The 13,275-nt window shown below is 41.5% G+C and overlaps 1 protein-coding gene across 5 annotated transcripts in view; it reads right to left on the bottom strand.

The window, feature by feature from the left end:
• The window catches only part of CHD6 (chromodomain helicase DNA binding protein 6), a 57,683-nt gene that overhangs the window by 12,663 nt on the left and 31,745 nt on the right, over positions 1–13,275 (bottom strand). For all 5 annotated transcript variants that reach the window (XM_053454161.1, XM_053454159.1, XM_053454163.1 and 2 more), the window contains 18 exons: positions 12,359–12,476; positions 12,047–12,133; positions 11,632–11,766; positions 10,221–10,342; positions 9,790–10,033; positions 9,390–9,566; positions 8,951–9,094; positions 7,614–7,869; positions 7,150–7,360; positions 6,673–6,868; positions 5,716–5,880; positions 4,950–5,129; positions 4,221–4,331; positions 3,658–3,860; positions 3,317–3,516; positions 1,255–1,414; positions 359–448; positions 60–163 (listed from right to left, as the gene is read on the bottom strand). In XM_053454161.1, the coding sequence (XP_053310136.1) occupies positions 60–163; positions 359–448; positions 1,255–1,414; positions 3,317–3,516; positions 3,658–3,860; positions 4,221–4,331; positions 4,950–5,129; positions 5,716–5,880; positions 6,673–6,868; positions 7,150–7,360; positions 7,614–7,869; positions 8,951–9,094; positions 9,390–9,566; positions 9,790–10,033; positions 10,221–10,342; positions 11,632–11,766; positions 12,047–12,133; positions 12,359–12,476 (2,903 nt within the window). The remainder of the gene's footprint in view (positions 1–59; positions 164–358; positions 449–1,254; positions 1,415–3,316; positions 3,517–3,657; positions 3,861–4,220; positions 4,332–4,949; positions 5,130–5,715; positions 5,881–6,672; positions 6,869–7,149; positions 7,361–7,613; positions 7,870–8,950; positions 9,095–9,389; positions 9,567–9,789; positions 10,034–10,220; positions 10,343–11,631; positions 11,767–12,046; positions 12,134–12,358; positions 12,477–13,275) is intronic.

Here is a 13,275-nt window from a genome sequence, read left to right as displayed (position 1 = left end):
TTCGCACAGACTTATTCTGTTCATCACTGTCTGACAGACCTCATATGGATGATAAATACCATGTTTATAAACCCCAACTAGAAGGGATTTATCTGCCTCTGCGTCCCACCAGTCCACAGGTATCTCCACATAATCGATGTCGGGTAACAGGATCTCCAGCTCTCTGTAACAAAGAAGGAACGTTAACACTGAGAGGATCCCCCCTCCATTCCAATTCTTACTGTGCTCTGGCTAACAAAGATGATTTACCCAGAGCTAATTTAGATTCCTTTAATGCAATGCTCAACAGTGTATATATATGGAGGTTCAAAACTTATCATGGACAAATGAAGGATCATTTGGAAGAGGAGGTTCTTACCGAGCATTTACACCTTCCAAAGCCTTGCTTGCAGCTTCACCTAAAACCTCGGCTTTGAGGTAATACAGCATCCTTACTCGAAGAAGGACCCTAAACGAGAAGACAGAGCCAATTTTATACATATTTACGTGTCCAGCGTAAAGGTGAATAACCTTCATGGGGAGTCAAGTGGTATTTCGTTCAGACTCCATGAAAGTAAAAACCAAAGCAATATTATTGCCAAAAAATAGGAAAATAATAAGATATGAGTATTCTAGTTAACTGACCAGCAAAATCACACGGATTAAATCATAAAGTAAGCAGGGGTAAGAAAAGGATCACATTATTTTATTAGAGTAAACCTTCTTTCTATATTGATCAAAGATACATACTCTCGCTGCTCTTCATTTCATGATCAGTGGGAGGTAGACAGAGAGTGATCCACAATCATGGGACCTGGCTAAGCTCCTGCTGGCTCTCAGAAGCCTGTCTCGGTTGTGAGACAGACCTCTGGACCGGACCCAAAAGCTTGACGGGCACAAGGACGTAGCTAGCAATGTTCAAAATAGGCACTAAGTGGCTATAAACCTCCATGCATTTTATAGCTCAGTGTGGTGCACTGTGGCCGTGCATCCACACATTGGCACGGTCTGTTCTGTCCTTATCCTGAACGTCACAGATTACATCCCTCTGAGATATTTGTAGGACTTCAGGACAGCTGAACATCTCATCTGATATCACTATACATCACAAAGCTCCAACACCAACACATTTCTCCTGCAAAAATGTGTGGCCATTCACAGTGCATAGTGATATCAAGGAGCTAAGGTTGTCCACTTTTATACAAACTCTTACGTTAGTGAATATACCCCCCCCAATGTTCCAAAGGCATTGGCTGGTACCATTCAGATGCTTACTTGTTACAGTGCTGCTTGAGATGTTTCTTGTAGCTGTCATCATGCAGAATGATCTCAGGGTTGCAGCTTGCAAGCCAGTCTGCGTTCTTTAGCTCTGGCAAAAGCATCTGATTCTTCAACTTTTTCCCTTTCCTTCCTCGTGGAACAGGGGCAGATAAACCTTAAACAAGCAACATACAGTTATCATCCTAAATGAGACTCAGGCTTCTAAGGAAATAGGGCAAGGAAGGACAAAATCCACAGATATCTACAAAATATAAAAAAAAAGTGTTCTAATCTATACAAATACGTATCGAGACCATACCAGCCTCTAGTCAATGTAGCGTTCATTACTACAACCGTACAACGAACAAGAGGTCACGCAGACTGCAAGAAAGGCGGTGAAAAGTGTTCTGTACAGATGTAGAATTCACACCTCACAGGGGTTGTTCTATCAATAGATGCCTTTACATATTGGCTGAATTATTTTTTTTAGCAAATAAGAATAAAGTGTATGGCTTGTTGATACAGTGAGAAATCAGTTTGCCATTTTGGAGACAGAAAGGAATATTTCCCTGTTTTGAGGCACAACCGGAAACAGCTTTGGATGGGTTTCTTGCCATGCTCTAGATCAGGGGCGTCCAACATGCGGCCCGCGGGCCAAATGCGGCCCGTGAGACCTCGAGGTGCGGCCCGCGTAAGATCGGCAGCCAGGGCAACCGATCTTACGCGAGCCGCGCCTCAAGCCCTGCTACTTACTTGTGGGAGGGTCTTCTGGACTGCACACAGAGGAAGCGGAGTTCACGTGACATCCTACTTCCTCTGTGCTTTAGCAGAGAAGGCAGAGGGAGGCCGCGCCCCCTGCTGAAGTCTGTAACCGGCATCGAGGAGCTGCCTTGCAGGTAAGGAGGTGGGGAGGGTGTTTGAATGAGTGTGTGTGATTGAGGGAATGAATCTGTGAATGAATGATTATATGAATAAATGAGTGTGTGTGTGTGTGATAGCATGGATGTGTAAGTGCTGGAACCTAGGCATGATGGGACTGCGATTGCTGTTAGCAATCACACTCCTATCATGCCAAGTCAGCCAGTACATGCTGAAACCTGGCCAGCTGTCCCCCTTGTGTATTGATGCTGCCAGCAGTATGGGGTCTGCACTTACAGCCACCCTGTACCAGCATGTACTGGCTGACTTGGCATGATAGGAGTGTGATTGCTAACAGCAATCACAGTCCCATAATGCCTAGGTTCCAGTATTTACTGGATGGATGTGTACGTGCTGGAACCTAGGCATGATGGGACTGTGACCACTGTTAGCAATCACACTCCTATCATGCCAAGTCAGCCAGTACATGCTGAAACCTAGCTAGCTGCCCCCCTTGTGTAGTGATGCTGCCAGCAGTATGGGGTCTGCACATCACTTACAGCCACCCTGTACCAGCATGTACTGGCTGACTTGGCATGATAGGAGTGTGATTGCTAACAGCAATCACAGCGAGCACAGTCCCATCATGCCTAGGTACCAGCATTTACTGGTTGCCTGGGTTGCCAGCATTTACTGGTTGCCAAGTCATATTGCTAATTTTGTCCAATTGTGTGTTACCTACTTTTATTAAAAATGTGAGTTTTTATTATTATTTTTAAAGGTGGGGGTCATTTTCGGTTTTGGCTAAGTGAACCCTGGATGTTTTGGTCCAGAATTTTCATTTTAGTTCATCCCTAGAATAAATCTAGGGAATCCGGAATTTGTAGTCGCAAAACTTTCTAGGCCCAGAAATCAGTGAGAGGAAGAGTAAAGGTTTTGTGTTATTTACTTTATTTTAATCTGCATATTTTATTAAAGGCCATATTTTTTGTCACAGTGAAAAATGAGTGCGGCCCTCGCACGTATACAATTCTGATGAAGTGGCCCACTGCAGAAAAAACTTGGACACCCCTGCTCTAGATCAAGGTTGAATTTCATAGACGTGTCTCTTTTTCACCTAAATTACTACGTCACTGGGCACAAAATAACACACAGTAAGTTTGCTGAACATAGGGGTACATTAAATAAATACTCCAGCAGCAAAGCACTGATACAATACCTGAATGATTCTGGAGAGCCTGATTCTGTCCATCCTTGGTCGGTGTAATAAGGTCCCAAATGAAACTCTTGATCTTTTCATCTCCCTTGTAGTGTTTGACACAGTAAACCAAAAGCGCCCTGCAGATCATCTCCATGTCCTTCTCATTCAAGTGCCATTTAAATCGGCCAAGAGTTAGAATGTCCTTCCAGCGTCCCCAGCTACGGTCACAAACAAAGCTAAATGTATATTGTTCATGTGACTCAAAATGATATATTTCTTAAGATCATTTTGGGAGAAAAGCAATTACTATTTAATAATAGTAAAAAAAGAAACTTGCACTATCCCAAATATTTACCCACCCAAATATGAGAAGGTTTTTCTCCACTCTGAAGCACTCAGCCCTGAGGTAGCGCCGTGTTTTGTCATTTAGCCTTCGGGATCTTGTTGGTCGTTCTTCCGTGTCGCTCTCCAGCTCTGAGAACTCCATCAGTTCATCATCCTCAAAGGAGTTGTAGTGTTTAGTCTGTTTCCGGACACGAGGACGATCGATGACCAGACTTTCCTGCGTAGGGAAGCAGATAAAAGTTTCCATGCCCCAGCCGTTTCAGAGTTCCCAGCTGCTGCTATTATTTACACCATCCAATATCTACCTTAAGTCTTCCTAGTGATCAAGTGTGGAAGCAAGAAGATCTGCGACTCCATCAGGAAAGAGAGATTTCATCTTTTAGTCCCCACCGATGGAGGCACAGATCCCCTGGGTCCACTGGTCAGCCATTAAATACAATGGCTGGTGTGCAGAAGGAACCCACGCCTTCTAAACATGCAGCATCTACATTCAATGCAACTTAAAGGGAAGAAAGCAAAACTGAAAAGTGGAGAAGATAAGAGATACTTAATCTTACCACAGGGAGATACCACTTACTTTCTCGTTCTTAGCATCTGTGTCAAGCTCAGCAATCTTTGCCCATTTTTGCCAAAAGTTAGGGTCATCAAGAGAAATATCTGTTCTGTTCCCAGATGATACAAAGCTGGCCTGGAAGATAAAGAGAAATAAAATGTTAGGATCTGATAGATCCGGTTAAATGAATAATTCATAGATCAAAATAATGTAACAAGGCGTAGGTGACCACCGTGACCTCTCATTGTTAGACAGGAAATGTTGACAAAGAAAATTACCGCTTGTAGCTGGTAATCACCCATATAAAGATACCAGCTTTTGTTTTGTATGTGTGCAATAGCCGTTCAAGTTTCACCTCCCAGAGCATGTGAGTTTAGTTTACACTCAATGCCCTATATCCAGAAGTTCAGGGGGCTATATTGAAGTTCAGGGGGCTACCAAAACGATGAGTAGTTTGCAGGATAAAAATTGTCAGGAACGACTATAGGAACTCAATATGTATAGCTTGGAGGAAAGAAGAGAGCAGATGTGATAGAAAACATTGATACTCAAAGGCATTCAACAGGTGTGATGTTTATTTAGGAGGAGATATGTTAGAACAAGAGGTTACAGTCTTAAAGCTAGAGGGTTCAGAGGTTTAGAAGATTTAATTTACATAGAGAATCGTAGTGGCAAAAGCAGTTAGGGGCTAAAAACGAGCAGAGTAGACGCTCCAAATGTTGACCTATCCTCTCCGGCCAAGGATTTAAATACCTTGGCAAACGTGGAGCCTTTCCCTTCACTCTGTATAGTGATGGTTTGTGTTCTACGCTGGAGGATCTGATCAATGTCTTCCTCGCAGAATTTGGAACCTTCATCTTCTTCGTCCATTAACGCTCCATACGCTCCTTTCCTGAGCAGGTCTTCTACCTCAATTTTGGATAGTGGTTGCACCTAAAAAAATAAATAAATAAAAGTAAAAATAAAACACAATACAAAGAAAGGACATATCAGTACCAGAGGGTATTGCAAAGTGTCAGTGGAGGACAGATGGTTGCATCACAGTGAACTTCAGCAAAAATCGGAGAGATGTCGTCAATGAAAGCTCCACCAAATTTACTGAAGTTTACAGGAGGTAATCTTCAGTGAGATGCGGACGAAGAAGGAATAAGAAGGTGAAGAAGATGCTAGAAAAGATGCAGAGCGGAGAGACACAGACGAGGTCGACGGAGAAGGTAGGGAGACATTTAGAGTGTAAGAGTGAATGAGAGAGAGAAGGTGTGAATGAGCCCACAAAATTCAAATGAAAATTTGGAGCTTTTGCTTCGTTTCCAGAGATTTGGGCGAATCGAAGAAATATAAAAATGTCGTTAAATTTGCAATTCGGACGAATCGGGATGAATCAGAAAGTCTAATGTATATCCTCCTGTAAAAACGTAGGATGTACGCTCTTTAAAATAACATTACATACAAAATTACATTCATTTACTTGTCACAGTTCATACATCATACTGAATAATAACGGCATCCTAAGGCTTACCCCATTAGTGTTTCCCTTTCTGTTAATGTCTTGCAGGACTGCCTTGTCGAGTCCCAGCTTTAAGCTTGCTTTGTCAAACATCTCCCGTTCGTAAGAGTTCCTGGTTATGAGACGATATACTTTGACTGCTTTGCTCTGCCCAATACGATGGCAGCGAGCTTGTGCCTAAAATAAACCAAAAGGTATTTAATCAAAATCTTTCTTCACAGACGTCTATAAGGTGGGTATTTAATGGAGTGAGCGCTGGTATGGAGAAGAGGACAGTAAAGAAAAATAAATCATTTTTAATATAAAATACACAATCAGATGTATAATGTTTAACAATTTTTATTGTTATAACGCAACATCAGGATGGAAGATGTGAAGAGCTGACCCATTTCGCCAAATGCGGCTTCTTTAGAAGTAAATAGATAAAACTGTCGCACACTACTGGCATGATGTAGATTATGAAAATATTGATATATTATATTTTGCTCCACTACTATATGGAGCATACTAGGGGTCGTATATCACTCTGTATGAATAACACTTGATTATATCTAATTAAGCAGAGTTGACAAGTTGACAATGCTTATCGTACCTGCATTATGTACACCGATATTTTATGCCTTACGAGACTGCTCTTACTATAATTATATCTTTATTATTTCATTATTTTAATTAACAAAGCAACGTTCATAACATCCATCGTACCTGTGATACGTTTGCAATGATTTCACACCTTATTAGCTTCTCCCAGCGTCTTTGTTCAAATCATCCAGTTTTATATTGTTAATTAGCATCTTTTTCTTTCCCCTTTTTATTCAGGACAGAAGCGTGCACTATTTTAGCGACACTATTTTATCTATCAACCTCTGAAGAAGCCACATTTAGCGAAACGGGTCAGGTCTTTACATCTACCATATAAAAGGTGAGAAGATGGAGACTTGATACTGGTAGCGCATGATATTTCCTTACCTGTAAGTCGTTCTGGGGGTTCCAGTCAGAATCAAAGATTATACAGGTATCGGCAGCCGTCAAGTTAATCCCAAGACCTCCCGCTCGAGTGCAGAGAAGGAACACAAAGCGATCGGAATCCGGTTTACAGAATCTGTCTATGGCTGCCTGCCGGAGATTGCCCCTAACTCTGCCATCTATTCGCTCGTAAGTGTATCTGCAACAACCAAAACACCGAACAATATCAGCTAACCTTACTACTTAATACATGGTGTGACTACAGAGCACCAGCCTTCCACCATATCGGAGGACAACGTAAAATTAGGCTACACCAAACAATACAATGCCAGGTCAGTCCTCAACGTAAGGAAAGAAAAAGGTGAGTAGAAATGATCTTTGTGAGAGGCTTCTGTGGTAGTCCACAGTTATACCAAGTTAAAATGTGTGTCTTTTCCTTAAACACTCCATCATATACAGGTAACCACATCTGGGACTCACCTTCTCTGAATGAGATAGTCCTCCAGGATATCTAAGCAGCGCACCATTTGAGAAAAAATGAGAACTTTATGTCCACCAATAATGAGTTTAGGCAAAAGCTTATCGATTAACACAAGCTTCCCCGCTGCCTGTATCATTGCCTGGAGCTGGAAATCAAACGCATCAGGGCTGTGTGTCTTGCGAAAGTCTTCAAGGATCTTCTCTTCAGCACCTGACAACAAAAAAAAAAGCCAATATATTTAAACCGCTTATTATAACACCAAGTCAGTCTATTGTGGATCACCAGCATCTCAAAAATCCCAACAATGGTATATGCTAAGAGAGCACAGGGGTCACATTAAACTCCTGATTACATTAGTATTCTAATATGTGGTTCTTGTTCTAAATGTAACAACGCCGTGCACATAAAGCACACGATTTATTTTGTATTGTTAAGGCATTGTCACATCGGCAGACCTGCTCACCATTAATGAGATAGGGGTGGTTGCAGCATTTGCGCAATTCCATCATAGTGTTGATAAGATTGGGCATGTTGTGCTGGTTGGCTCCCTTAGCCAGGAATGTAAAGTTCTTCTCCAGAATGGCCCGGTAATATTTCTTCTGGATATTGGTCAACTCAACCTCGATGATTGTTTCCTGCTTCGGCGCCAAGTTCTTTTCCACATCATCTTTCAATCGCCGGAGCATCATAGGCTTCAATATAGACTGCAGTTTCTTCACCTGAAGTATGAAGCAATAGCACAACTCAAAAAACATCCAGTTCACGTTCTTTGCGATAAAATTGTAGTATTTTATCACATATCGATACAAGTAGCTCTAGAGAGCTGGACTGCTAGCAAAGAGTAAAATCTTTCTGCGGTGAACTATGTGCATGATTCGGAGTAAAGGAAGGTAATAAAACATACCTGTCTTGTATGTAGAAAAACCTAACATGCTTTTTGGGATCATTGTGGACCCCAATTCCATTGTTTTACCTCATTACAGCATCCAATGCCCTATGGTATCCAACCAAGCGTTTCCCCATTCCCAGTACATAGGTCAGTAGGTTCTTTTTGATACCAATCTGGTAACCCTTTCTGAATCAAATTTTAGCCATTAATTCTTTAGGATAGTTTTACGAACATCAGAAACTTTCTCAAATCCCTTTACTAAATAAATGCAATCCCTCGGCATTTAGACATTACTGGGACACATTTTGCAAACCAACACACACATGCTATTTATACAACTGCGTACATTAAAACATAAAACAACTGCCCATCCTGGCAGCAAATCTCTCCCATTATCCCAGCTGTAACGAGAAATTATTTGTGCAAAACATTTTACTGTAATTGCAAAATCTCAATTTAATTGGACTGCATTTTCATAATAATTTTACTCTGATTGTATTTTTAGGATCAAGTTTTTAATTGCTGGTAACAACCAGCATATGTGCTATTCCAGTTCATAATACATTACAGCACAATGAACATTAGTGTCTGGTAAATAGATCTCCAGTGATCACAAGCACAAGATGTTTTGGGGGTTTCTCCCCGCACAAGCCATGGTTCTTACTCCGCTCAGGTCTACAAGACTGACACTGACCGAGCCAGAACAATGTTTGTTGTTAATGCAGTACACAAACAAACAAAAGTGTTATCGCCAACACCAAAGTAGTATGTACAAATGTTTGTAGCTGTGACGCTCAGGTGCACCAGCAGTAAAGAGACCAGAGGGCTTTGGAAGGCCGTAATTATAAACAAAGAACAAGGAGCGATTGAAGGGTTCACCATGAATTAAAGGTACATTTAAAATGATTTACCTGTTCTTCAGTCTTCAGATCTCCAAACTCCTCCAGGAAAGTGCTTTCCGAGGGGAACTGGACCGGTTCCAGAAAGTTTAACAGACTGTACAACTCCTCCACAGAGTTCTGCAGCGGAGTCCCCGTAAGAAGGACCTTGTGCTCCTGAAGATAAAAACCCCGACATATGTTAATCATTTTGAATCATGTGCAAACGTTCCTTCCAAACATGTCTTGTGTATATTATAATACCAGAAAAAGAGGGAACAGGCACCCAGAGAAAACGAAATCCTACAAATCTATGCTCGGAGCTAACAGTATTTACGATAATTAAGTACCAATAAAAAAACAATACATTCTGTCTGCTATTGTGTCTGCTATTGAAAAGCTACATTTTTTAAAAACGAGTTATTGACACAAGCACAGCCATGGCAGAAATCGTTGCTCAGGGGTTCCTCACCAAGGCCATTAGTTTTAGACCCTCAAGAAGTTTGCAATTCCTGTTCTTGAGCCTGTGTGCTTCATCGATAATGACGCAGCTCCATCGGATCTTCTTCAGCTCTGGACAGTCTGCTAAGATCATCTCAAATGTGGTGATCACCACGTGGAACTTGAAGATTCCTGGGACAGGTACACCCTTTGTGGAGACAAAAATCACACAACAAACATGGCATTTTAGCTATAAATCAGTGGCACTCTGTGAACCAACCCCAGTCTGCAAAACAGGAAAACTGATTTTACTTTATCTTTTATATTTTTTTATGTAGATAGTAAAACTAAAAAAGGTATGTAATGGCTACAAAAGCCCCCATACACTGCCTAAACTCTTACTGCTCACCAGTTGCACCAGTTTTTCCTACCTGTGAATCACGGTAGAACATTTCATATTGGTGTATCATCTGGCGACTGATTTGGCTCCCGTGGTAAACCACAGCATTTATCTCTGTCCACGTGCGGAATTCTCGCTCCCAGTTGGTGATGGTTGAGAGCGGAGCGATGATGAGGAATGGACCTCGGATGCCCATGAAGAAGATCTCAGAAAGGAAGGTGATGGACTGGATAGTTTTGCCCAAGCCCATTTCATCAGCCAGGATGCAGTTCTTCCTGTAATTACAAGCATTTCAATTTCATCCCCCATAGCAGGACAGAAGGGGCAACCAGAATTTTAGAGACCGAACAGAAAGGGGAAATACGAAGCACCTTCACCTCGTCGGAAGAAAACAAGAACGAGTGATGTCAATGAACTAACACGCACACATGTAAACATACACAAATAGGGCTTGTTTCTCACCTGTTGTACCAGTTGAAGAGCAGCCAGTTCATACCCTCTAGCTGGTACTCTCGTAGCTGGTTGTTATTTTTGTACGTGCGAGACTGTTCCAGTTTCTGCCAGCACTCAGACGCAGGGCGTTCCTGCAAGGATGCTCCAAACATTAGTGAGGTGGATGTGTAACACAAAAAAGATGTGGTTCACAGTAAAAAAAAAACAAAACAAAAAAAAAAAAAAAAAACAGATGCTCACGAAAAAACAGATAGTCGCTTCATAGCCTGCACTACAGCGAGTTCCCACTTGGAACAATCTCAAATGTAAGCTCTCTTGCACAATAAAAGAGGAAAAATCTCCATCTACAGATCAGTCTGATCCTGTCAACGGCAGTCTAGAACCGAAATCTTGGGGAAATTTCCCCTGCACACGGGAACCAACAACCAGGCGTAAGTTTCAGTCTTTTTTTGGCCTTGTCAGTGGGGTCCGGTTGGTATCCCTCTAGGAGCAAGGAGGGAACGCACTGTAGGACAGGCTGTGAAGGGGCCGTCTGTTTTTGGTGACATCTCAGATCTTCTCTGTATGGTATTTCACCCCAAGTGGAAAGGCGAGTCCAGATGGACCTTCTTTCTCATTTGGGCCTAGATGGATACCAACCAGAACCCACTGACAAGTGAAATATATATGTCTGGGGTTGTTGGTTCCCTTCTGCAGGGGAAATTTGTCTTACATTTCAGTTCTGGACTGTCCTTTGGGCAGAATCGGACTGATATACAGACGGAGAGCACAAGAGAGCTAATAGTCCTGGGCAGGAAGGCACCACCATAGGACTGACGTGGCTGTCTGTTCTTGGTGAGCATCTCCGACCTTTTCTGTGGCTTACTCTACCACGATTATATGCCTATTATACAATATACATTTGTGAAAGCTGAAAGGTTCAACTGGTTTACAACAAGAATTGTTTTTGCCATTATTTTTAATCTTAAAAAAATGAAAGTGTTCTTATAAAGTAATAATAATCTTTACTGACAGCTTTTTAATCAAATACTAAATTTAGCCACTTCGATTTTTATTTACTCCCTGAAATCTAAGATATCTACTTATTGCTAAAGCTTTGCCATTTTTTTTTGACACGCAAACTGCTGCCCCAGCCGCCCACACCGGGTTTCCATGAAAACCACCAGAGCAGAACGTGTTGCTGAAAACTGATCTATAAAGAAGATCAACAAAAATATAGGATTTCATGTAATATGCATCAGAGAGGAACACATTTAGAATATTATTAACTCTCCCTTAATTTACTAGCCTACAATTCTCAAATACAGACCCCCCTACTTTCAGACAATGGATTGAGCCGTTTCAAACCTTATTAAGAGTATTGCCAAAACCGTGATTAAATCCCGAATGCCACCGGTTATCTCCAGTTTAAATGTGTTACCTTAAGTGTATGCTCTGGAACAACTTGCAGTAATTCAAATTCCTTGACTTTGGCCGGGTCAACGTCTTCCTCCAGCTCCCAAGTACTCTCTTCATAAGGCAATGAGCACCATTTAACCAGATAATGTGTGACTTCCTGAAAAAGTATAATGCATATGCAGCAATACGTAGAACGTGTGTAGATCATATTTATTTTGGATGAGGAACACAAGGACGGGTGCATCGAGCTGAGGATTGCATCAATCGAACGTTCAATGATTTTAGACCTATTTGATCATAAACCTGCATTCATCTAAAAACGTACACTATATTCCAAATTCTAATAGATTAAAGAACACTTCCCTCTAAAGCGAGGTTCTACCACTAACCATAGCCCACCAACACAGCATTAAAATTCACTAAACCTGCAAACATACCTCTCCTGTATCAGAATCTTTCGTATGAGCCACTTCCAAGACTCTATCCACCTCCACATAGTCTGGATTAAACATATCTTCATCTGGCTAAGGAAGAGAAATACACACCGCACATTAATTGAATATGAAGCCATTACATCCCACTTCAGGCCCTTCAGAATAACAGATAAAACCTGCCAGACCAAACAATTATTGAATGCAGCCTGAACTCATCACTGACCTAATAAAAGCAAACCGTATGATGACTTAAACCTGTGCTTTAGTGAATACAGTCTAATATGCATCGGCAGATTGTATACACAGAGATCTGACCTCAGTAAAGATGTGCTTCATCAGTGCCTGCTTGTTCCGAAACCTCTTAATTTTCTGTTGGATTCTAGGATCCTTCTCCAGTTCTTCCATCGTCGCCCATTTACAATGGAGGTAAGAACTGCAGGAGAGAGGACCCATTACACGGAGGAACTCAAACACAGAAAAAACTCCAGAAAAACCACTTTCAACATCCCTACGGCAGCAAAACTACATAAATTGAATGGTTCCTCAGTGAAATCTCAGCACAGGTGGGGCTCGAAGCCTCCAGCCAGACAAGCTTTTGTACAGCAATTACCTAACCAAAGTTACTTATTAAATGCATCAAAATCTAATTACAAGTTCTCTTTTATAAGGGCCACTTGATGGGAAAGAACACGGACACAAAAGACTTCATTCCATTTTTTGCCAAGTGAGACTTACAGAAGAGAAAAATTGTGGAATCCAGACTGAACCTTAGTATTAGTACATCAATATAGTTTATTTACACTTTTTGGGAAAGGAGATAGACCACTAAGTTTGAGAGCTAAACATATGAGCGGCAACATTGGTGCCTCCATCGGTTTCCACCTGACTTTGTGCCATAAGATAGAAAAACATAATTTACAAAGGCAAAACGTTCGATGTGGAGATGGGTTGGGGTCAGACGGTATCTTAGGGATTGGCAGGCAGGTCCGGAGGTTTACAAAGTGCACAGGAACGGTACTTACAGTAGTAGACGTCTTAAATAAATTACATTCTAGTTAAAAAAGAAAAAACGGCCCTGGACGTATAAAACAAACTAGGACCAGCATCCCTAAGATATAGATGCAAAAAGGGTATTCAAATAAAAGTACAAAAAGTATACAAAAAAAGATTTATTGAATTCAGATCGCTGTGAGATCTCAGGCTTCTGGTGATCTGAAGTGTCTGTATCAAGG

The sequence above is a fragment of the Spea bombifrons genome, chromosome 13 (assembly GCF_027358695.1).
Source record: "Spea bombifrons isolate aSpeBom1 chromosome 13, aSpeBom1.2.pri, whole genome shotgun sequence".
Taxonomy (NCBI): domain Eukaryota; kingdom Metazoa; phylum Chordata; class Amphibia; order Anura; family Pelobatidae; genus Spea; species Spea bombifrons.
This window is presented reverse-complemented; position numbering and strand designations above follow the sequence as displayed.